At 37.7% G+C, this 24,744-nt stretch overlaps 3 protein-coding genes across 4 annotated transcripts; 1 reads left to right on the forward strand and 2 right to left on the reverse strand.

Annotated features, from left to right (window-relative positions):
• On the reverse strand, positions 1–1,640 carry LOC146466478 (uncharacterized). Of its 2 annotated transcripts, none has more exons than XM_085127182.1 (2): positions 1,350–1,640; positions 1–683 (listed from the first exon to the last, which is right to left on the reverse strand). In XM_085127182.1, exons 1-2 carry the CDS (start codon positions 1,589–1,591, stop codon positions 5–7), a joined length of 921 nt encoding a protein of 306 aa, XP_084983308.1. In that variant the 5' UTR covers positions 1,592–1,640; the 3' UTR covers positions 1–4. The 2 variants fall into 2 exon arrangements, with proteins under 2 accessions (XP_084983308.1, XP_084983307.1); XM_085127181.1 differs by having other exon boundaries at positions 1–686.
• A 2,853-nt stretch (positions 1,641–4,493) lies between these two features.
• On the reverse strand, positions 4,494–17,826 carry LOC146466479 (chromatin modification-related protein MEAF6-like). Its single transcript, XM_085127306.1, has 8 exons — positions 17,669–17,826; positions 14,618–14,730; positions 14,140–14,227; positions 8,088–8,133; positions 7,033–7,095; positions 6,049–6,082; positions 5,607–5,664; positions 4,494–5,316 (listed from the first exon to the last, which is right to left on the reverse strand). The coding sequence occupies exons 1-8, from the start codon at positions 17,753–17,755 to the stop codon at positions 5,299–5,301; spliced, it is 507 nt and encodes a 168-aa protein (XP_084983432.1). The 5' UTR covers positions 17,756–17,826; the 3' UTR covers positions 4,494–5,298.
• Positions 17,827–18,026: 200 nt separating this feature from the next.
• On the forward strand, positions 18,027–21,125 carry LOC146466480 (uncharacterized). Its single transcript, XM_085127298.1, has 2 exons — positions 18,027–18,377; positions 18,900–21,125. The coding sequence occupies exons 1-2, from the start codon at positions 18,271–18,273 to the stop codon at positions 20,485–20,487; spliced, it is 1,695 nt and encodes a 564-aa protein (XP_084983424.1). The 5' UTR covers positions 18,027–18,270; the 3' UTR covers positions 20,488–21,125.
• The last annotated feature ends 3,619 nt before the right edge of the window (positions 21,126–24,744 follow it).

Raw genomic sequence — 24,744 nt, forward strand, 5'->3', positions numbered from 1 at the left:
ACCTCTACTCACTGCTGATAAACGGGTTTCCCTTACGACCAAGGGCGATTTTGTAGGTATGACCGCAGCTCGTGCAACAGGGTAAAGCTTTCTCCTCTTTCTTTGGTATGTACCAACACCTTACGCACCGAATCCTGTATTTTTTGTACCTGATACCGCAGGCATTGCACAAATGGGTGCCGTCTTCCGCATCGCGCCATAAGGGGGTTTTGAAAGTTCCACACGATGCACATTCCTTCTCGACTTGAATAGGCGTCATCATTCCCAGATCCACATCTGAGGGGCTCCTGTCGTTAAACACTGAATCTGGAGAGTTTTGGAGCTTAAAGATAGACGGATTCAACCCCGGCGAAGCGAGCTTTCGTCTTGACGTCTTGCAATCGAACTCCGGGTTGGAACAACGACGTTTCTTCTTGGAAGTAAAGCAACAATCGATCACCAGTTGCGCTTCGGATCGGGTTTTCAGCCCGTGTTTCCCTTTCTTTAGCGTTGTTTTCATGTGCAAAGTAACGCCTTTGAAGCTTGGATCGCAGGGATTAACACTTTTCACAGGCTTGAGAGGTTTTCTGGGACTCACTCGCTTCGCTAGATTCTTCTTGGGTGTCTTCAACTGTAGCACTGTTTTTCCTTCATCGCCGAAAACGTCATTGGATGTTTGGCTAGATCCTGTGCTGTCATCACCGCTGCTGAAGTTACAAAACAAATACATGTACATAATGCAGATAATGTAAAATATTAAAGGATCTTACTGACAGCAACGGAATAAACTGATAGAAATCTCCTTCTAAACGTATGAAGTAATTTCGTAATCGAACTGATTGACAACAACAACAGCTAGAAATCTAATTACAACAAAATAAACAAATGTCTTCAGCTGTTCAGTAAAAATTCCCCACGTGGAAAGGCAAATTCCGGAGCTGTTTCTTCACCTTGTACATATGATCATAAAATCTAGCAAGTCTTGCAATTACGTCTTATTGTACTGAGAAGAAAAGAATGCTTCGTTCCGATGCTCCATGCTTTCAAATGCTAATCGTCACAATGGTTCCAATCTGGTCCTCCTCCGAGGAAAATAAAAAGTTCTCACAAAAAGAAAACTTCTTGCTCATATTGATTTTGCTGAATGTTAATGTTTATATTATTATTAGCTGGAGAAGGAGAGCTAGAGATTCCCCTATTTTCTGTAGAGAAGCTAAGCAGCTGAACAAATTCAGAAAATTTGGGCGGGCAATTTGCAAATTTCCTCCTTGTCGAAATACACATGTTTCCTTGTGAACATGGTCGGTTACATAACTTTTTTAACAGTTTTTAAAGTAGAATTTCCATGTCATAAAGATGAAATTAAATACCTTGAAAACGCAAATGCAGAGTTCGAAAATATGTCATCATAGTTGGAAGCTGTTGTGGAATCTGAAGAAAAGCTACCGCTCGGCTCACGGCTACGATTCTTCTCCTCGTTCATTAGTGAAATGGGATCATAAGTTGCTCCTGTCATGTTGGGAAAAAATCCCTCGTACCTCCGCAGATCAGCCATGGATTTGGGAACGCCATTCGATGGATAAATCAGGTGTTTTTCAAAGAAAGAAGACATGTTTCCAGACGAGCTGCTGTTCGTACAAAAGATCGCAGTGAACTGCAGACCGACGTGCAGCGAAACCAGTTTGAGTTCCGCGCCAGGCAACTCTCCACCAATCAGATTGCAGCTATGTGGCGGGCATTTTTGCAGTGCACGGCGGCCCGCCGACAATTTTCCCTCCTCTTTTCACGAGCTTTTCACAGTACTCAGGGTAAACCGTGAATCGGCTTAAACGTTGTAAACAACGTCTTTTGTTGAGTCTTTCCTCGACGAGTTTTGAAAATAAATCTTGCTCAGACAGCTTAAACACCACTAAAAGCGCATAAAGTGTGTCTGTGAAGCTATAGGTTTCGTATCAATGCAGTTCGATCAGCCTTGCAGAAATTTGAGTCATTTAATTTATTCCTGACACCACCCCGGATGAGCTAGTTTAAAAGTGTCGCATCGGGAGTGGAGTAGGGAAACTGAAAGATGATCCAAAAGGCCTCGATTTTTGTTATAGTACATATACGCGAGCCTTGCATTTCAATCCTTTAAACTTATTATTATTATTATTATTATTATTATTATTATTATTATTATTATTATTATTATTATTATTATTATTATTATTATTATTATTATTATTTTATTATTTTATTATTTTTTTTTATTTTTTTAATCTAATTAAGTGCTCATTCACATATCACATATCTTTTCCAGATTAATAGTATTTTATATCTCTTTAACCAAGACGCGTTCTTTTATTTTTCTTTTCATTCACTCATTTCAAATCAGTCTCAAAGCTAACTGGGGGCGCACTGTACAAATTTCCCACTTACAAGTTTTGATCCAACGAATGCTTGCACAAAAATTCTACACGGGGGCTACGTACCTACTCGCAGATATGGAGAGAGGTCCATGGACCAAATATGGACGTTCAGCCTCTCCTTCCACGGTTCCACTTTTCAATTTGTAGAAGTAGCAGAATTTCCTTTGTAGCTATGGCGTCAGGTGAACTAATTTTTCGTAAATTATGGAAAAGTAAAATAACATCGCAAATGGAACAAGCAGGTTCAAAATAGTATACGTAGCGGCCAAGTTTTCCCGTTCCGAAGTTCATAAATGGACTGGGGCTTAGTTTAGCATTGTTCAAATTGCGTCGTATAAAGAAATGAACTCCATCGCCAGAAAGATCACATAAAAATTGGTAACTTTACCAAGTTTGAAAATGTTTCATTGCGTGGTAACCAGGCTGCGTCCTGTCAAAGGTCGCCCATATTCCATACAAATGTCTCTAATTCCGAGATGGCGTCGGCCCAAATTAAATCCATACAAACTCTCTAATTTTTTCAACTTTTGAAAGCCTTCTACACGGTTGCACTCTAACGACAGGAGCTCAAACTTGGTAAACTGACTAATTTTAATTTGTGATCTTTCGTGTGATGGACTCCAATTTCTGATAAAATGAAAATTGAAAAACTCGTCCCCAGTCTCCATTTGAATTAAGAAAAAAAGAAAAAGAGATACATATAGGTATATACATACAGCACAATAGAAATTAGATAATGACACAAGGAGATCTATATGGCATGGGGATATAATTTTATATAGTTTTCGGGCCCTGTAAGATGATTGACGTTTTCGAGGCCCCAGCGCCTTTTTCGGCCAAATTCTATACATATGTCTCTAATTCTGAGTCGGTGTACCCCAAATCCAGTCTCTAATTTTTCCGACTTTTCAAAGCTTTCTACATGGTTGCAATCTAACGACAGAACTTCAAACCTTTTAAACTAACTAATTTTAATGGGATTTTGGTTGTGATGGACTCCAATTTCTGATCAAATGAAAATTTAAAAACTCGTTCCCAGTCCCCGTTTTGAACTCTGAAACGGGCATACCTTATTATAGGAAATTAACGTTTCATGAAATTAACGCGAATTTTTAAAATTCGCGTCAATTTAAGTCGCGTTAATTTTTGTTAACGTTAATTTCCGCGTCTTAAATTAAGTGGTGCATTAATTTCCACGACCTTAATTTCCACTTTTTTCTCACCAAATTCTCGAACACCTCAGAAAGGAAAAAGCACTGTTTTATCAGGGTGGAGATCCCCCGGTATGCTGGACACTGTAAAGAACGCTCGAAATGGCCAGATTCTGTGGCTTAACCTCAACGTTTAGGAACAAGTCCACGAACATTGTTTCTGTTTCTTTGTGTCAGTCGCGTTAATTTCCCTTATTTTGAAATTTTAGCACCTCTTTCGCGTTAATTTCCTTTATTTAACAACGTCTTCTACAACAACCAGAATCCTTCAGTTTTTTTTTTCTCTACTAATAAGCGCTACTGAGATTTGAAAGGGAAAATTGTAGTCAAATATGACGTCATGGCGACCATGTTTGTGGACAGGAACAATAAGATTTTTCTCCTCTGGGAGTTAATTACTATTTTTATGCAAACTATGTGAGCAAATTTTCTTTTGTTTTGTCCACCAGCATGGCGACAATGCAAACCACCTATTATGAAATGGCCTACCTGGTTGTGAGAAATCAGCACACGTTTTTGTAGAAATACTTAATAAGTCCCCTTCCTCATTAAGGCCCCCCTCCCTCCCTCCCCCCCCCCCCCATGTTCTTTGTGAGACCTGAAATTCAGTAGACCTATTTTCACTTTTTAAAAGCTCTATTTTCACTGGACCCTGATAACCTGCAGCTGCATTGTTTTTTAGGGTTGGGAGCATTGTTCTCTTGTTCGTTCATTTGTTTTCTCGACCAACCATGTAAGGTTACAAATGGTACAGGTCGCCCCCCTGAAATCAAAAAGCCCCTGAAGGGGGGGGCCTTCCTAAAAGAAATACACCCCTAAAAGTTACCAGGGTCTTGTTTTGTTTTAACAACACAAAACTTGCTTATTAATGTAAATGAATTATCTTGAAGTCAGATTCTAGTTTCGACGTAATCTGTTTATTAAGAGACAAACAAATCTTACATTAGATGCACAGATGATCTGAAATAGCCTGCAATAGCTGTTACTACAGTCAAGCTTGCAGTCAATCACTCTTTTGTTTACAAAGGCTTGCAAATTTGGTGAAAAAGGTCAAAACGATGCAGAATGACTCAACTGCTTCGTTTGTATGTGAAACTGTTGAAAACTGTAACAACAGCCATTGGTAAAATATAAACAGTTTATATACATAAAAATACAGGAAACTTCGCCATGATAACCGTGGGCAATTTTAAAGAAAGCAGTTCACTTAAAGCACATGTCCTGTTTCCAAAATATAAGTATTACTAAATTTTGTGTCATGCAATAATTTACAATTGGTTTACTTTTATATCTACAATACTCGAGAACATTTAATTTTTATAAATTAGCAGTCATATTCAGCATTTTTCCCTTTAGCTAACACTCAACTGTAATTAAGAATTAGCGATGAGAATCGCTTTGTGATGAGACAAATGAAGACCAAAGTTGCCAGGCACTCTTAATCCCAAATTACCAGCAACAGGTTTCCAAACAAACAAGGCCAGAACAACAGTCTATATACAGTTGTAAAATTAAGTCAATAAATTTAAAAAAAAAAAAACATTTTTCACAAGCTGGTTCTGGTCAAGAGTTTCAAGAATTCAGAAGAAAATTAGCATCAGATTCATTTTTTTTTTCATTCTCCAATTCGCTCCTCTTTAAAAGTAATGCTCCCCTTGAAAATCAATAAACCAATTGCTGGATATTTTCCTTGAATTTTCTTAATCTTCATGCTCATCCTGAAAAACAAAGATATTCAGTTATAACATGATATTTAGGTTGCGGGTAACGCTTCAAGCTCACCACTACACACATACACTGTATCTAAAGATTTTGCAAAGTGTTTGTGAATCAGTCATTATTTGTGATTGAAATCAAACACATATAAATTGCAATGTATTGGTCTTTTTTGCTAACTTGCAAAAAGCTTGCAGATTGGAATTACCATAATTACACTGTAGGCTTAAAACTGTGATTGCTAAACTTGTGTTCACTTGCAATGTATTTTAGATACTTATGATAGAATTACCTCCCCAAAGCTTGGTTCTCTAGATCTGTGACCAGCTTTCTTCACTCTTAATTCAATCCTGAAAAAAATACCATTTTTTAACACACTTTTAATTTTAAACTCATCACTTTGTTAATTTTATTTATTTACTTATTTTGTTTAGTGTTTATTTTGAACACCACAAAGAGAAAGTGGTGAAGAAGCCATGGGAGAAACCATAGGGCTTATAGAATAAGGCTTCCTCATTGCAGTGCTGTTACATAAAATGTTTCAAGACTGTGAGATGGCTGATACAATTACAAATGAATAAATAAATGATAGATAGATGACCTTTACTTATACGTGATAAAATATTACAGCTTTACAGCTTGTGGAAATACAGCTTTACAACTTTACGATATAGAGTTGAAACAATCACAAACAAATAGATGGAAAACCATCACAATTTACACAAACAATTTACCTGTGTCTTTTATGCTTTCTTTTCTTGTGAGAAACTAAAGAGTAAACAAACGTTAACAAGTAAAATGATGAGGATCATTGTTACACAACATGTTACAACACAACACTGTAGTATACTGTACACGTTTCAAGACAATTTACAGACAATGGAATGGTACAATATTGGTTTTCAATTAACCTCAGGCAGATGATATTAGTGACTTTTGATGCTAAGTCATAGACAGAAAGTCAGTGAATAAACTTTGCCAAGGCTTGCAACACCCAGTATCCATTACATCTGCAGTAAATCTCTTTTAACTCCAAGCTGAAGGTCTGATCAGCTCATATTCTGCATGTGGCCTATGTTCATTCCAAAATAATCGCCCCAACTAAAATACTTTTCTATGTTGACTGTCACCTTGGTGAATAATCCACGGATAAGGGCTGTGTTTTCCCCTTTCAACGTATAAAGCTTTGCTCCACACCCTTTTTTTCACAAAGAGTAACTACCTCATCAAAAACATGGCTTTTCCAAGCAATATTTGTTGCAAATGACAGTTGAAATGGACTGTAAGTAGTTTTAGCTGTACTGACCATTCCGAAGTTCAAATGAAGACTAGGGACAAGTTTCTAACATAATTTGCATTTAATCAGAAGTCCATCACAAGAAAGATCACCTTAAAAAACATTAGTCAGTTTACCAAGTTTGCAGTTCTGTAGGTACATTGCAACCATGTAAAAGGCTTTCAAAAAGTGGAAAAGTAAGAGACTTTGGATGGATTTGGGGGATGCCATCTCAGAATTAGAGGCATTTCATTTGTATGGAATATGGGCAGCCTTTGACAGGCCACAGCCTGGTGTGGTTGCCACGCAATGAAACATAACCAAGCTTGGTAAACTTACTCATTTTTATGCGATCTTTTTGGCACTGGAGTTCATTTCTTCATGGCCAAGCCCTTTTATAAACTTTGAAATGGGCAATTTCTAACTTAGGTGAAGTATTTACCTTTGTGTACACGTCCAATATGACCATGTTGGTGAAGAATAGGGTCTGAGTGAGAAGGTTCCTCTAAAAAAGCAAATTGGAGAATTGCATCAAGTCAACAGCTGAGTGGGCCTTATGATTTAACAAGGTAATGTGAACATCTTTTGCTTCATTGTGGTTTAGGTTATTTCAAAGGATGCACAACATTTTGTATTTTTTATGTCATCGAGGCTTCAGTGTAGAAACTTCTTTCCAAATCAACTTGCTTCCCATCTTGAATTGCTGATTGATTAAACCTCATTGTAACATCATCACAACATTACAAAATAATAATAAATAATAATAATAATAATAATAATAATAATAAAATAAATGAAATACTGTATGTAAGGGTTAGATAGGTCAACAACCAGAGACATTTATACCATCTACTGACATTCCACAATTTACTTGACTCTTGAAGAAGACTTCTGCTGAGGTTACCGAAACGTCAGTCAATGTCACCTTAAACGGTCCTTCTCAGGACTACACTCACCCGGATGATGATAATTTACATACTTATGAAACAAAAGTGATGATACAACTTGTTAAAAATTATGATGAAAACATGCAACAAAAAAGGGTAATTTTACAATAAGTGTCCAAATTCCCGCGCGCTGATTGGCTCGTAGCTATTGTCTATAAGAGTACAGACAATAAAAATGACGTCAGATGTAACGCGCGCGCTTTCTCAACGAAAAAAAAAAGCCAATTCCGCTCGCACTTTTTCCATGTTATTGTAAAAAACAAATCGACGGCAGTTTTCTATGGTCTATACTCCTATAGACCATAAAATGACGCCATAAAATGTCCAAAACTTAGCAGTGAAACCACTCGCCTGCAGCTCGTGGTTCCACTTGAGTTTTGAACATTTTTGACGTCATTTTATGGTCTATAAGAGTATAGACCATAGAAAACTGCCGTCGATTTGTTAAATAGATTTGAAAATAGAAGCATAGTAAAAAGCTAAAACGTAGGTTGCAAAAACCTAAATAACCTGGAGGTAAGGAATTGATAAGCTAAAAAGTTAAGCTTACTCTTTTCAGGAAGAGGTTCAGTGAGGCCACCCCCAGCTGCTATCGCCTGAAAAAATGACACCACAAAATAACATTACAGTTACATGTACCACAAAAGTAAAAACAAGTTTAGCCTGTTTCTAACCCCAAAGGCTTACCAGCTATGTACTTATCTCAAATACTGGACATCAAGCAAATAATATTGTGGCTTTTCCACAAAAACAGTATGTCAGCCTGATACAGGTTACTGCAAGGGTTATTGTTATTATTATTATTATTATTATTATTATTATCATTATCATTATCATTATCATTATCATTATCATTATCATTATCATTATCCTTATCCTTATCCTTATCCTTATCATTATCATTATCATTATCATTATCATTATAATGTTCCTGAAAAGTCATGTCCTTACCTTTCTCATGATAATCATAAAATCGCTTGTAAAATGTGCATTTTACATGGGAAACCCCTAATTTTTTTACGAAGCAAACTTCTGGTTCCATTGTTATCTGTGCTAAAAGAACAGCAATGTTGCCTAAACTGCCACCGAGAAATGGCGTATTGAAGTTTCCAAAAGGTAAGGAAATGACGAAAATTGGGGAATCTAGGAAGAAAAATTGCTAGAACTTTGCAAATTTGCTTAACAGATGATAAAGTAACTCCCCACAGCTTCATTTGTATTCCCCACGTTATCATCCATGTTTCAGAAAAGCGACCTTTTGACGAAAAAAAATCTAGTGCAAGTATAATGTCTAGTACAGGTTTCGAAGTCAACCTCAAGACAGAATTGCTATTTTTGAGTTAAATGTTGCTAGAAGGGCTAAAAATAGATGATAATGCCTGGTCTTTTGTGACATAATAGCTATCAATGTATGCTACATTTTGTGAAGTTAACATGTAAATGGCACAAGTATTATAGAAGAAATAAATTTTAAGACCAAATGTTCAATAGGTAAGGAAATGACAGTTTCTAGAATATCGTTTCCTTCTTCAAAATGAACCTCAGATTGGATGATAAACAAGTCCCGTTTGTTTTCAAGAAAGGTTAGGACGAATGAAAGTGCCAGCCAAGAAATAAGCACTTTAGGACGTTTAACAAATTTTTGACAATTTTTTTCTTGTTTTTGAGGGTAAGGAAATGACAATTTTATTCCAAATTCAAGGAACTTTACATTCGCATATCTCTTTTGTATTGAGCACTTAACTACTCGGACCTACCTATAAATGTAAGACTTGTTCTTGCCTATTAATACTACATTCATTGACACATAAGACTTAATTGTCATTAGTGCAATCCTCTCGCATTGCAAAGCACTCTAGGTGTTAAATTTTCAACCAAAAATAACTCACAAGTACAAATCCCTCCACTGTGCTAGATTTGAATCATATAAATTCACCATAGTAGGTGCTGAAAGCCATACATACACAACTAAAGGCCATGCAAAGAAATCTAGCATTTGTCGCAAAGGAATGGCTTCACAGCGAAGGAAAGGTAACTGTGTTTTCTGTAAAAATTGTAAGGAAATGACAATTCCTGGGTTGGTTGATATCTTTGCCCTGTGAAAGAGAACTTTGAGTTGACATCCATAATAAGTATTCACCGAAGGAGACGCAAGCTTTGCCTCAATGTCGTGGCTTCTTTTTAATTTCTGATCTTTTTACAAAAGAAATTGGTCTCAAATTAGGTAAGGAAATGACAGTTTTCAGAATATCATGGTCAGGAAGATTTTACTTTTTTTGAAAAGTCCTGTTTTTTTTATATTTACTGGAATGATGTAATCGTAATTACTATGCTTCTCTGAAAAATAATCCTTCCAAGCAAATGCGGAGCTACAATTTTGTAAAAAATGTGAAATTTTGGTTACCATGGCAACGTCAAATGTCAAGATGATTTACCGACCATACTGATTTGTTCCCAGGCAAGTTTCCAAAATAGTTCCTAAGTTTGGTGGTGTTTGCTTGCATATTAAAAAGTTAAAAAGGCTATAAAAGCGGGCAGAATTCCCCCCCCCCCCCCCCCCCGGCCTAGAAAGGGTTAACAGGTGCCTAGAATAGAAACCACAGTAGAATGCCAGTTTTGAGTACTGGGTTTCGCCCCTATGTGTTTTAACAAAACTGACACTTAACGGGAACAATGGTGTACACTTAAAGGTGCAAACATAATAAAATCCCTTAGACCTAAAGATGGAGACATGAAATCTAAATGAACTGACATCTATTCAACGGGTAAGAATACCTTTGCAAAAGAAGATGCTTCTTTATTTTAACAAAGTTCAAACTTCACAGAAATGATCATACTTCAAAACTGGCTAACTTTTCACCAAAAACCCCTGAACCTACCCCTTGGAAAAAGTCGATTTTTGGACTCAATACAAATATTCTTTTAAAGGCTTCCAATCGAATTAGTGTGCCCGAAAACGTCCCCTGAGACACTTTTTAGGCTTCCCAAGGGACCAGGGACAAAGAAATAGCCCTCAATAGATAAAGTCAGGATGAGAGTTAAACAGAAAAGTATTTTTCAGGGCGTTATTTGCACTTAAAAATGATTCCCAAGGGAGTTTTATGATATAACGAGCTCCTGGGAACATAAACAAGTGAAAAATGCCGACTTAAAATTTGGTAATATTTGACCAAAAACCTTGGTCCTACCCTTTGCAAAAATGTCGATTTTCGGACGCAAGAAAAATATTCCTTTAAAAGCTTCCCATGGAATCGGTGTGTCCGAAAACGTCCTCTGAGACATGTTTTAGGCCTCCCAAGGGACCAGCGACCAAAAAGTAGCCCATTCTTTGTCAGTTTGCTATCTTTTTGCTCGTCTTCGTCTTCGATTGAATTCTTATATTCCTTGACCCACTTGGAAAAGCTCTCCAAGGAACGGAATTAGAGCCTGATGGTGGTTCCTTTGAGGGTTTTTTTTTTCTTAGTCTTGGACTGGCCCACTTGTCCCAAATGTCAAAGTACTTGTCCCGCGCTAGAAAATCCAAACCTGTTCCATGTGAGTCCAACTCTTGGAGTATAATATGGACGTGCCTCTTGTTGTTAAGTGCTTGTGCGACAGGTGATTCACCACCCGCAATATGACGCTGGAACCTATAGAACTGGCGAAGAGATTTCTCTCGAAGACTGTGGTGCATTTCGGCTTGTTGGTAATAGCTAGCTAGTCCTCCCATTTAGCATCGCTTTTTCGGCTTGCTACTTCTTCTGCAATGCCCTAAGAATCTGAGCCAAATGTTGACATGTCGTCTACGTCTACTTGATCCTTTTCGAAAAACCTTTTCCTGAGCAGGGTCGTATTCAGGGCCGGGTCGTCTTCGGAATTCTCTGACTTAGATTCCTAACTCTCAGAACAGTCGGTAGATTCTGTTTCCGTACCAACATTGCCGTCTTTGTCGCTCTTTTTCTTTCTTTTCTTGGTGAGCGCAGTAACATCAGTTACAACCTCTCTGCCTCTCTCTTTTTTATCAAATTTATTATTTTCAGTTTCAGTAAAACAAAACTCTTCACTGAGAACTGGGGTATAGAAACTTACGTATCCAATCTTGCAAGGTTTTCAACTGCGCGCCCGAGTGTTCGGTTCCAACTGCGACAGTGCCAATATGCAATGCCCCCAGTAGCGTGCTTGCATTACGTTTCATTGGCTTATCTTGGCTTTACTAAATTATTTCATTCTTTTGGAGGACAGGGAAAAGATTCCACCTCAGATTGCCCTTTATAAAAATTAATTGAATGCGCGGAAAAAGCCATTTAACTATCATGTTGGTATACCGGAGTAGCTTTAACTTTAATTTTTTGATTTCATTCAGGCACAGCTTTGCAATTATTATTTAGTTGTATTGTGTAAGTATAATCAGGGGCACCTAACGACAGTTTTCTATCAGATCCTTTGAAACGCTATTTTCGGCTATCTGGAGTACCTTTAAAGTTCTGTAAGTTCATTTTAGGCCGCGCTATAATATTTTTATCTGTTCGATCATTCTAGGGGAACTTGATTCTTTTCGAAATTACTAGGGCATTTTTGTCCATTTTCCGAAAACCTTAGGTCCTATTTCCTTTCCGAAAATCTTAGCTGACCTTTTTTCGGTATCCGAAACGACATTTTTATCAATCCAAAAACACTTATAAGGCCTTAAATTTCCTATATCACGAACATTCGAGATGTAAATTCCCTACAGAAAATTGTAGGGGATTAAGGGCCTTTCGAACAGATAATTTACCGAAACGATCCGTTGGGTGCCCCTGATATAATTACATCCAACATATTTTACTATTAGTCTATATTTATTGCCAGGGCCTATAATGATATCAGCTCTTACTTTTGCCAAAAACTGAACAAGAAAACCTATTGTAAATAAAGGCATCTAACTGGATGAAGGCGGACCAATCGTTGATTTGAAACGGGCCATAATTTTAACAAAAAGAACTGAATGAAGATAATGTTAGTCAGAAATTACTACAAACAGGTAAGTCTTTGCTACTAGTGTCTTTATTAATGATTCCCCATCAAAAAGAAAAAATGTTCCTGTAAGGAAATGACAATGTAAGGAGAATGCAGTTTTTGGTAAGGAAATAAAATTGCCATTTCCTTACAAGCAAAATTGAGGTAAGGAAATGACACTTTTTTGTAAGGAAATGACATTGTCATTTCCTTACTGTAAGGAAATGACAATTTTCTTGTAAGGAAATGACACTGTCATTTCCTTACTGTAAGGAAATGACAATTTTCTTGTAAGGAAATGACGAAAAGTAAGGAAATGACAGTAAGGAAATGACGGAGGAACATCATCATTATCATTATCATTATCATTATCATTATCATTATTATTTACCATCGTCATCATGCTCAGGGGCCAGACTGCCTTGAAAGGAGCCAGATGTATGATGCGCTGGTCAACAATAATATTAGTGTTCTGACCATAACTGACACAGAATTTAATTTATAACAATAATAATAATAATAATAATAAAACTTTATTTATATAGCGCAATTTCCAGCGTTGTCCAATCGCACTTTACAATTACAGCAAATACATTTCGTTACACCATACAATACTGAATAATAAAAAGAAAATTACATTTAGATATTTAGGTCTAATATTTCTAATGCACAAAATGTCTAAATGTGGTATTTAATTCTATAGGAAAACTTTCCTAAAAAGATGAGTAAGTACGTAAATTATGATCATCCGGGTGAGTGTAGTCCTGAGAAGGACTGTTTGTGGTGACTTTGACTGACGTTTCGACAACCTGAGCGGAAGTCATCTTCAGAGTCAAGTGAATTGTGGAACGTCAGTAGGTGGTATATATACGTCTCTGGTTGTTAACCTGATTGGTCAACAAAGTCCAGATTTTATTGGTCGTTTGTCAGTAAGCCGTGATGTTATTGGCTGTGAAGGCTGTAAAAAGTGATTGGTGCACTTTCACGGCTTACTGACAAACGACCAATAAAATCTGGACTTCGTTGACCAATCAGGTTAACAACCAGAGACGTATATATACCACCTACTGACGTTCCACAATTCACTTGACTCTGAAGATGACTTCCGCTCAGGTTGTCGAAACGTCAGTCAAAGTCACCACAAACAGTCCTTCTCAGGACTACACTCACCCGGATGATCATAATTTACGTACTTATGACATGACTCCTGGGTTCAAACCATTTACAAAAAGATGAGTCTTAACTTTTTTCTTAAAAACATTCAAGTCGTCACAAGATCTTATTTCAAGTGGCAGGGAATTCTACAGTTGGGGTGAGGCCACTGAAAAGGACCTTAATCCATAACTACAGAGTTGATATTCCACGTAAGCAACGCGGTTACCGTTTAAATCATACATAATTATTAAAAATTAATTAATCTGTGTTATTGATGAATTATTTTATTTATTTATGGAATTTTAGAATTGTAATTTTAAACTTCTATTTTATTTTTAATTTAATATTTATTGTAAGGCGCAGTTGAATATTTTTATAGAAACTGCGCGGTATAAATTTAAATTTATTATTATTTTTATTATTATTATAATCATTAATACCATAAAATACTGAATAATGATAACTGTACTTACAGCATGTGATGTGATGGATGACTTTGAGAATAACCTCTCAGCATCTTTAAATTTTCTGTTTCTCCTTTCAACTTTGGTGTTTGTAGTTCTAGAAACAAAAGTCAGAGAAAATGGATTTAAACATAATTTTCCAGCACACAAAATACAGAAACTTCAAATAACTATAAAAGAACTAGACCCCGCTCTACACAAAACTAAAGTGTGCAGATTAAACTGACCGACTACGTGTAACCTTTTACACAAAGACATAAAAATTGTTTCACAAAAAAAAAACACCTAGTTTGCTGAAAAAAACAATGCCGGTAATTTATAATACATAGATATATGGAAAACTTAAAAATAGAAAGCATTTGTCATGGCTGGTTGATTTATTCCAACTTGACAGTTAGAAATATTATTTTGGTATTCTTCTCAACTAACAACCCCACAAAAACTGAATTAAACCAGTAAACATTGTTTTTTTTTTCATTTTTCTTACTTATTTGTTAAAAGTCTGTCCCATCCTCTTATGATATTGCCATAGAGTTGTGTGTCCTCTAAATAGCTGCCTTCAAAAGCATAGATCTGACGTTCCAGGTTAGCCAGACTTTCCTAGCAATAAAGAGGGAAAAAACATTATCAAACAGAGCTCTCCCTACAATTGATTTCAGCTAAAGTGGTGCATAGATCCAATTTTTCCTTTGTGATTTTAGGGTATGATTTGGCCTTCATGCATTGAAAACCATGTCATGGTAACCCTTTGTAAGCAGGACTTTCTTGGTATTCTAGGATTAGTAAGGGAAGAATACTCAAAGAGTAAAGAAGACTTGCCATTTTGATCCTTCAAGGGAAACAAAGGTTTGTTAAAAAAAAAGAGTTTTATTTACTGGAAGTAACCAGCTGGCCCCAGTTGTTCAAAGAGCATATAACTTTATCCACTGGATAAGTCACTATCCGGCAGTGCAGATGTGCTCCAACTAATGCTTTTGGCAAGTTTTCCACATAATCCCATACTTACATTTGACATATGCTTGTACCCTATTCACAAATGATGGGGCTATCGGGAAAATCTTGCACACATTTCATCGGCCGAATAGCGACCTATCCAGTGGATAAAGTTATCCGCTCTTTGAACAACTGGGGCCAGTACAGTAACCAGAATCCAAGGGGAAAAAGTTAATATATCAGATAAAGAGTGATTCAAGGTATCTAGTGTTTGGGATAGAAGGCTCTGTGGCATTTAAAGCTATTAGAATTTCAAAACATGAGTGTACATCAGGTTGAAAATAAGAACAAATACAATGTGAAAGAAATGTGATGTCATGTTTTAAGCCTGGTGATTAAAAGTAATGATAAATGTATTTTTTTCAGTCACTGGTACAGGCATACTCCGAAAATCCTCGCAGAACCTAGTTTAATGGCCTAACTCCCACAAGTTTCTTGTTGCTCAGAGGTCACAGCTTCAACTCCTGTTGGGAGAGAACTTGGATTTTCTTTTTCTGAGTATGCCAGTTACTGTCTGAAGAAAGTACATTTGCCAACAAGACAAGTATAATGCTTTCTTGGTCAAAATTAAAGGGGAAAAAGCAGTGATTTCTTATTCAAACTGTACTTTGGATTACTATTAGGTTGGATCAAATTGGTTTAAGTTGTGATATTTGAACATTACATGAGTGCACTGAGACTGGTCATGGTAAACACCATAGTTTTGTCAAATAAACACATGGGACATTTTTTACAAATTGAGCAGCTTAGAGCAGTGTGTTGAATAAATAAAATAATGACTAAAATGCAAGTCACCCATGTAAACATAATCATATTCTCAAGATAACTCGAAACTGTCAAGAGCAGTTCAACTTGCGATGATTGAATAAAATGACCGGTGATAAACACAACTACCTCAATTCAATTCAATTCAATTTATTAAAGCACATTTTTCACGAAGGTAAGGCAAGAATGCACTAGCCCGCAAATAGCATAGGCTAATCTAGGCGGGTAGTGCAGTTGATTAGTATATATTTACAGAATATAATTTAAAGATATACCAATAATTAATGTGTGATAAGTTAAGTAAAAAATAATGACTGTCTAAATTAAAATTAAGAAAGTTTCATATTAGCTAATCATACCACTGATATTTGAAGTTTTTAATCAGAGTGTTGACGTCAACATAAATATCCTCTTGATCATGAAGTTTTAGTAATCTGGTCTGAAGGCATTTCTTAAAGGAGGCTTTAGTTTTTGTACGGAAAGATTCCGGTAATTCATTCCAGATTTTACAACCTAATCTCGAAAATGAGTGGCTCAGTTGTGTCAGCTTTGAGCATTTTATATGAAATTTGCCCGTGGATGCAGACCTGGTTCTATAAGAGTGCACAGAATCTACTCGATCAAAAAGATTTATTAGGTTCAGGGGAGCACTTTGGTTATTGATATCATGCATAAGACTGGCTATAGATTTGAAATAAAGCATGTCAACTGGAAGGATATTAGAACATACGAATAACGGGATGGCATGCTCTCTGTTATTGCGGAAATAAATTAGACGTAAGGCTCTTTTTTGGAGGATTAAGATTTTCTGCAGATTTGATTTTGAAGTTTGGCCCCATACTGAAAGACCGTAAGAAACGTAAGGATGGATTAGAGAACCGTAAATATGAAGAAGAATAGAAGTGGGTAGAACGTATCTCAACCGTGATATAATACCAATTGTTTTACTTATCTTAAGCAAAATATAATAAATGTGATATTGCCAAGAGAGGTTGCTGTCGATCAACACACCCAGATACTTAACACCTTGTATTTAACTTTTGTCATGTCAATACTCACTCAAACAGCGGCACTTATTTCAAATTTTGGCCAAAGGAGAGGGCATTTTAATATTCAAGGGATGTGTTTATTTGAGAATAGTGCTTATTCAAGGAGTTGCATTATAATATTTCATTTCCAAGGGGAAATAAGAAATCACAAAATGATCAGCTCACAGTTCACTTGTTAGCTCAGTAAATTCTAGAACTTAAATGTTGGCAGAACATTGCACTGGTATCACAGGAATACCTTTAAAGCCTTAATTCTTTTTCAGTTTTTGCTTTTCACAACTGCTTAAGTTGCATGCATGCATAAACATAACTGCAATCCACAGTCTTATATGTATTTAACACTTCATTTGTAGCTCCCACTTATTTTCACACATCCACTTTTATAATTTCAAAATTACACAATGATCAAAGTTGCAAATCTCAACAAGACCCCCACAGTAGTCCAACAGAAGGCATTGAAAGAACTATGGGAAAAAAACACTAAATATTACACAGGAAGGGTTAAACTATGATTTATCTTGAAAAATATGAGTGTTTATTTCTATGGAAAACTAGTTTGTCAATTGATTTACGGGAATACTTATTTTGGCGCCGAAAAATATTTGCTGACGTCATTCATGGAAAGGTCGACGTTATTTCGATAAATCGATGCCCAAAATGGCAGAAAAAATGATCGATGACCAGCTCAGGTGTATCATTAAGCAATATACTGCAATTTGATGGGAGCTTACCGCGATTTCTGCCCTTTTCTTGATAAGTTCGGCTAATTCTGTTCTCGTATCTGTCACTTTGTTTGGGGCCGCCATCTTGTCTTGCATGTTTTCGATTGTTCGGGTTCCCGGATGTATGACCTCAAGGCCCTATGGGTAAAATGCCCTACTCCCCTTCGGATCGCCCGCGCACGACCCCGCGCTGGCGAAAATAGGAAAAATGTCTGATTGGTTCTCGAGCGATGTCGCATTCGATTGTAAAGATACGTGTAATTCAGCCACTCAACAGCTTCGTCAACATTGAGTACCGTGCCCAGGGCAATCTGGGGACAAAACAAGGAGTAACGAAGAGTCACCAGATTGTTAAAAAGAAATTAATTCTCCCCATCAATCTTAGCTACGTCGCTATTAACATTACCTAAATGGTTGCCTCTTTAACTTTGAAACTAAGAGATTTCGTTATCTCCAATAACTACCACAAATTCTGCTGATAAAACATGCACAAGTCATCACTGATCGGAAGCGCGCGCTCCGTTCCAACATTCCGCTCATGACGAATTTACGACTATGACGACATCTGACGTAAACAATGGAAGTTTAAAAGTTCGTCGAAAAGCAGTAAAATGGTTGTTGCTACTTTCTGGTGTAGTTATATAGCGGCATATAAGCTGTGGAAGTGTTTTTTAGGAACAGATTCAGCTACAGTGGCGAATATGATTCTTCAACAAAGGTAATTTACTCTCTGTGTTTTATTTTTATTTTTGCTTTGCAGTGCAAAAACGGATCACTCGTTGGTTTTCCCGCAAGATGCTTTGAAGAACATTTGAGAAAAAAGGGTTCATGTTATGAATGCTCTTTTTCAGCTTTTAATTTTTTTTACTCTAAAGTGGAATCACAGAATTTAAAATCAATTTTCAAAGAGCTAAAAGTTATACTACCCGTCTTGTCGCTGGTGTAATATAGGTTTTTTTCATTCGTCGAAGAGATTCTCTTGATGAAATTATCGTATCATCATTTTGTTTATTCCACACAGTCTACCTTCACGTCATTATCACACGGCTTGCTTTTAACTTGAAAACTAAATTACGGATGCGTATTTAAAGAAAGCACCAAGATTAAACAGAAAATCGTAAAAAGATAGCTCGCAGGAAAAGAAAATCAAAACAGTACTCTCGCGCGCCAAGTTAATATTGCCGCGACTGGAATATCTTTCATTCATTTATTGACCCTTGCTTATTTATTTAATTTTCAGCTTGAAGAATAACAGTGTCAAAGAATATGTGAAGACAGAAGGAATGGAAATAACGACCATGACAACATTTAAAAGCAATAATGTGGAGTGGGAGCCGACCACCGCAATTGTTCAAGAAATCCCTGTTGTTATGGTAACTGCCGACGCATTTGCGCACGAGCACACCTCCGAGATTGAAAGTACCAATGCAATCAAAGATATTCAAACCGAAGGGGAGGTGGTCCACGGGATCTCACATGAGTTCAGTTTAGAAGTCCAAAATGTCGGCGAGTTCGTGCCTGAGCATGCTTTCGAAATTGAAAGTGTTAGTGCAGTTGAAGAGATGCCCTTGGAAGAGGAGGTAGTCTGTGGGATTGCTTCGGAGTTAAGTTTGGAAGAACAAACTGAAACTGCCAGTGAGCTCGTGCCTGAAATTGCTTGGGAACTGCAAAATGTCAGTAGAGTGAGAGACATTCCCTTTGAAGACGAAATGGTCTGTGGGATTGCTCAGCAGTTAAGTGTAGAAGAAGAAACTGTCAGTGAGCTCGTGCCTGAAATCGCTTTGGAGCTGCAAAATGTCAGTGCAGTGACAGACATTCCCTTCGAAGAGGAAATGGTCTGTGGGATTGCCCTGGAGTCAAGTCTAGGAGAACAAGCTGTCAGCAGTGACTCTGCGGTGCCTGAGTTCGCTTGCGAGGTCAAAAATATCATTGCCGTCCAAGAGATTCCCCTCGAAGATGAGATAGTCTGTGGAATTGCTCAAGAGTTTTCTTCAGGGCAACAAAGTGTTAGCGCCTTTACCCAGGAGTTCGCCATCGAGGAAGTTAATGAGACTCCCCTTGAAGAGGAGATGGTGAATGCGATTGCTCATAAGGTATCGACAGAAATAACATCAGAAAGCCCAGAGGTGGAACCTTTCAACAAGGTCACCAGTGACGTCCCTCTCCTAGTTGAGAGCTCAGCAAAAGGAAGTTCAACGTCCATCAGTCTTGAAACAACTCCAGCTGGGAAGAAGAGTTCCGCCAAAACCTGTTCACTAGGTTTGAATGTTAAAGCCCGCGAGTTCGTCCTTCCGAAAACAAGATTTCCAGAATTGGCATCATTCGTTAGGGACGGCGGAGCCGCTGCTTTCAAAAACAGAGGAAAGACTGGGGCTGACGGGGAAGTTGAAAAACCAATTAAATTAAACGCAAGGGCCAAAGAATTTGTTCCTTCCAAGCAAGTGCATATTCATGAGGAATTTGAAAGGACATCTTCTGGAGGAATTAGTGGACGAACTGCGGCTCTGCCTACCAGAGAGGACACTGGAAGCGCTACATCTCAGCGTTCTTTAAGCGTATTTGCAAGAGAGTTCATCCCTTCCAACTTACAGAACAATGCAGCCGTTCACCCCAATCGTAGTAATGCGCCCACAATGGCTCCCGTTTATAGACCAGCGGCCCCACGTCCGGCACCAGGCGCCAGACCACGCGGTCAAGCTGGAATCCAGCACAGACTACCTTCTGGGAGATTTCTATTGCATCATTCAAGAGTGAGACCTCGATTCAATGGCGCTCAACAGGTTTCACCTCATGTGATGAGGCCGCGCTGGTCAACAACTGACAGATAATTCACGTAAAAGCGCCTGATATCTATCGGAAAAAACATTGAACTTTCTGCAAGTTCGTTTCATTATATAGAGTTCAGAATCGATCAATGTTGTTACAAAAACGATTGAAGAAGATATAAGTTCTTTCTAAAAACGTTCTATATATTTATTAAAACTTCTATTCAGTTGCCTTGAAAGGTAGATGGTTACACAGTAGATTAAGATTATAACGTAAGGACGGTGCCTCCTGGTGCGAAGGTATTTTTACGCGGTTTGTAAGCACTCGCCTCACACCAATGTGGCCTGGGTTCGATTCCCGGACTCGGCGTCACACGTGGGTTGATTTTGTTGTTGGTTCTCAACCTTGTTCAGAGAGGTTTTTCTCCGGGTTCTCCAATTTTCCCCTCTCCTCAAAAACCAACATTTCCAAATTCCAAGTCGATCTGGCGAGTGTTCCCATACTATAAAGTGCATTTGACCATCTGGTCATGGAATAATACGCTATACAAATTAGGTGCTTAAGTTGCGTACTAACTGCGAGGATCTTTCTTCTATTTGAACAAATTTATATATTATTTATTTAACTAACGAGCAAACCTGCCGCAGCGTGCTAGCCACCAAACATTCGATAACTGAGCCTCTGTCGTCATGCAGGAGATGCACTTCGTCAATGATTAATAACTTCACAAGCTGAGCTAGTGCCACATCCCCACTGCTCTTTCGCTTCACCACGTCCCACTTTTCAGGCGTGGTTACCAACATCTGTCAGGTAAAGAAAAACAGCGGGATCGTTTCAGACCATTTCCACAAAGCCACTTGTCACTATTATAAAATAGGGCCAAGTACAGAACCTTTCAAATGGTTGAATACTACTTTTCATTCCGAAGTATTGAGGTGGGCATTAAACGGTAACATGACTGAATTTTCTGCTGTTACAATTGAAACTGATTATGCGAATTTTAACAGAAAAAAGAAACGGATCGAAACGTACCAAGTACTTTTTACAGTCTTCACAGCCAGTAACTAACTGACAAACTAAAGCTAACATCATCGTGACTTAATTCACCAATCACGTCAACAGCTAGAGACTATACCATCCCCTGACGATCCATTTTACTCCGATGATGACTTCCGCTAAGATTGTCGAAATGTCATTCAATGTCTGACCTCAATCAGTCCTTCTCATGACTGCAATCACCCGGATGGTCATAATGATGATCCCGGATGACCGCCGCCTGGTTAGCTCAGTTGGATGAGTACCAGACTGTGGAGCGGTAGGCCTGGGTTCGATTCCCGGCCGGACCAACGCTCGGGGACTTTAAAGAACTCAGGAGAAAGTGTTGCCTTTGCAAATGGTTAGACTTTCTAGTCTTCTCTGACAAGGAAGAAAAACTTGTTTATTACCAATATGCTATTTTATTGAATTTATTGCATTCCTGGAATGCACACGGCCTGGAATCTGTTACAGTGTAAGCCTTTATGGCTTCCTTGTTCAAACGATTCAGTTTTCGAGGCTATGCGAACAATGTTACCTTTCAGGTCACATTTTATTCCCGTATGCCGTCCACGAATCCTTAGTTTGATGCGAGTACCGCTTTACGGTTACCATAATTCACTTCTGCATCCACGAGCTGGCTCACAGGAGCCTTTGATTCGTATTTTCCGGCACATGCGCTCTATTTAGTTAAAGAGTTTGATGTGATAAGCTTCTTTATATAACAATAAATTCCAGTTATCGTCTTGATCTAAAATGGTTGTGTTGGCGAGAATAGCTTGTAGGAAAAATTCTTTATTTAATGAAATAGAAGCTGAGGGAGTATCAGTAGATATCCAGCAGTGCACTATGCTTATTCTCCTGATAATTAACGTGAAATTTTTGCCTTTCACGACTGAGTATATTTGCGGAACACCACCTTTACAATATTTAAATTCCCTTGCTTTGTATTTAAACTTGTCTGATGATGGCATAGATTCTACCAAAATAGAACGCCTTTCTCATTTAACGCTTGATTCGTTTTTTTTTTTTTTCATAACTCTACTGAGGGACGTTTTTTCACTTGTCAAGGAAACTCGGCTTCGTCGTGTTGGTCGATACCATTCTTTACAGTTGAACGCAAAGGCGAAAAGCGTGAGAAGTTCGAAGGCAAGATAGTACGTATATTCGGTGTTGTTTTCTCGGTCGAAGATAAAAACGTCTTGTCCTATCGACAAATGGATTGTGCTTCAAAGAGTTCACTGCCAGATTTACCTCCAAAAAGCACAGGTTGTGTAGGTCGTGGAATGCAGGGTGGAGGTCCTTCAAGAGCCGTTTCAGTGATGTTTTACCTGTAGAGTGCAATGTTGAACGCTTGACCTACAGGATTTCCATAAATGAGGAGGAGATCAGATGTAATCTGTTGCGCTGTCACTTCTAAAAACATTACTACAAGTAAAATGTGTTAGAAGAAGAGCAGGTTATATTCGTGATATGTACATTGGTTCAGTTTACTTGCAGGAATTGTTTTGGACGTTAAACTGCTTGCAGGAATTTCTTTTTTGGCAATTTCCCTTTGCAGAAATTTTTTTGGGGAATTGTCACCCCCTCCCGTGATTTCTAATGGTCCGCCCCTTAGGAGACAAATGAAGGAAAAACCCTTAAATATCATTGGAATCAAGTATGTTCGGTGCAACAGGAAAAAGCGAGAGAAAAACCCTGGCGTAGGTAAATGTTCCATAGCTTTGTTATGTAAAATTATGTTTCCAATAATTTGTTGTGTAACAATTTTCCGAGGACGGTTCTACTAAACGTCGAACAACACCGACCGCCCCAACACTTTTAAATACAGGCCAAAATTTTTTCATCCATTTGCTCGGAGTGGATAATGTTGGTCAAAAACATTCACAACGGAGCACTATTAAACTTTCTAAAATTGTTGAAACAAAAACAAAATTTTAATTGTTGTACAATATATAACAATGTTGGGAGGACGACTGAGGAAAGCAAATATCAAACATCATCTAACTTGGGTACGTGCTAAGCGTTCTAAAGTTGTCGAACCAACAAATGTGTTACAGCAATGTTGAAACGCGTTTAGCTGGAGCTCCAACGCATAAACACCAAATTACAGATAGCTAGACTTGCCACAAGCCCACTTGTTGATTCTTGAGGACCCAGGATAAGAGACTTTTAGGAAAGTTTGTTGAGAACCAAATGTTGAACCGCCTGTTAATATAACAAATGTTGAGCAATACAGATGTATATCATGTGATATTGTATGTTTAGACAGGCATTCAACATGTTGCATGTTGTTGAAAAGAATAGAACGAGGCTCTATTCCGTTCAACAACATCCAACACGTTGCACGGCAAGACTGAGAAAACATCCAGCAATTTATAATAGACCAACGAGTATAGACATCGCTCAGCATTTGTTGAGCAACAAATGAGAAACAAAAGTGCTGCACTGCTTTAAACTTGCGTCATCTTGTGACTATCTTTTGCTAACTAAACTGGGACACTGCTAAACGTTAGAACATTGCTCTACAACATTTTGTTGGTTCTGAATGTTAGAACGTTTTGGCATTCCATTTTAGATTGCTGTTTGACTAGTTTTAACTAGTCTAAGTGTTAAAACACTTATAACTTGTAGCTTCAAATTGCTTGCGTGTTCTTCTGACTGCATGCAACCCCTTAATCCTGGCTCTGTTGCGGCATGATTTTATCTGTACCACATCGGAACCGGCTAGGTAAACGCTCTATCAAATATAGTTAACGTACAACAGTTGTTGGGTCAACAAAGTGAGAACCAACAAATGGTTGCATGATTTGTTGTTCAAAATGTTAGAGGGTTTAATTAGCCTTAACACAAGTTTGTAAAGCGGTTGGCGTTTCCAGAACTGAATATTTCGCAACTTGCTCACATCACACGCATACAATCAGTACTTCATCTACAATTGTTTTGCAAAGTGGAAGCCCTACAATTGGCTTACGGATGTTGGATACAACAGTGACAAAACATGTTGAAAACTGATTTGAAACCTGTCGCGTAAAAGACCCCATGAAAAAGACAACCGTGAGAATAGTTGAAAATGTCAGGCTCTTTTACAGATGCTGAGATTGCTTTAATTATTACGAAGAACTCTTCAATTCACTTTTTAATTCTTTATCGCCAATTTACTTGTATGAGTGTATTTCATGTGATTACATTTTGTCACCGACTGCAGCTTTAATTAACCAAATACTTTATTGCCTAGCATCTCATCCATGCATCATAATGGAAAATAGAAAACTGTTCAGTGT

Source organism: Pavona decussata, unplaced genomic scaffold, assembly GCF_977016875.1.
Source record: "Pavona decussata unplaced genomic scaffold, jaPavDecu1.1 SCAFFOLD_143, whole genome shotgun sequence".
Classification (NCBI taxonomy): Eukaryota; Metazoa; Cnidaria; class Anthozoa; order Scleractinia; family Agariciidae; genus Pavona; species Pavona decussata.

Excerpts from the sequence above, each read along its gene's own strand:
- LOC146466480 (XM_085127298.1), top strand. The coding sequence starts at position 18,271 with ATGGTTGTTGCTACTTTCTGGTGTAGTTATATAGCGGCATATAAGCTG. Across the intron at positions 18,378-18,899 it reads AATATGATTCTTCAACAAAG|CTTGAAGAATAACAGTGTCA; the intron begins GTAATTTACTCT and ends TTTAATTTTCAG.
- LOC146466479 (XM_085127306.1), bottom strand. The coding sequence starts at position 17,755 with ATGCAAGACAAGATGGCGGCCCCAAACAAAGTGACAGATACGAGAACA. Across the intron at positions 8,134-14,139 it reads CATCCATCACATCACATGCT|GCGATAGCAGCTGGGGGTGG; the intron begins GTAAGTACAGTT and ends TCATTTTTTCAG. Across the intron at positions 7,096-8,087 it reads TGAACCTCTTCCTGAAAAGA|AGGAACCTTCTCACTCAGAC; the intron begins GTAAGCTTAACT and ends TTGCTTTTTTAG.
- LOC146466478 (XM_085127181.1), bottom strand. The coding sequence starts at position 1,591 with ATGTCTTCTTTCTTTGAAAAACACCTGATTTATCCATCGAATGGCGTT. Across the intron at positions 687-1,349 it reads TCTGCATTTGCGTTTTCAAG|CAGCGGTGATGACAGCACAG; the intron begins GTATTTAATTTC and ends TTGTAACTTCAG.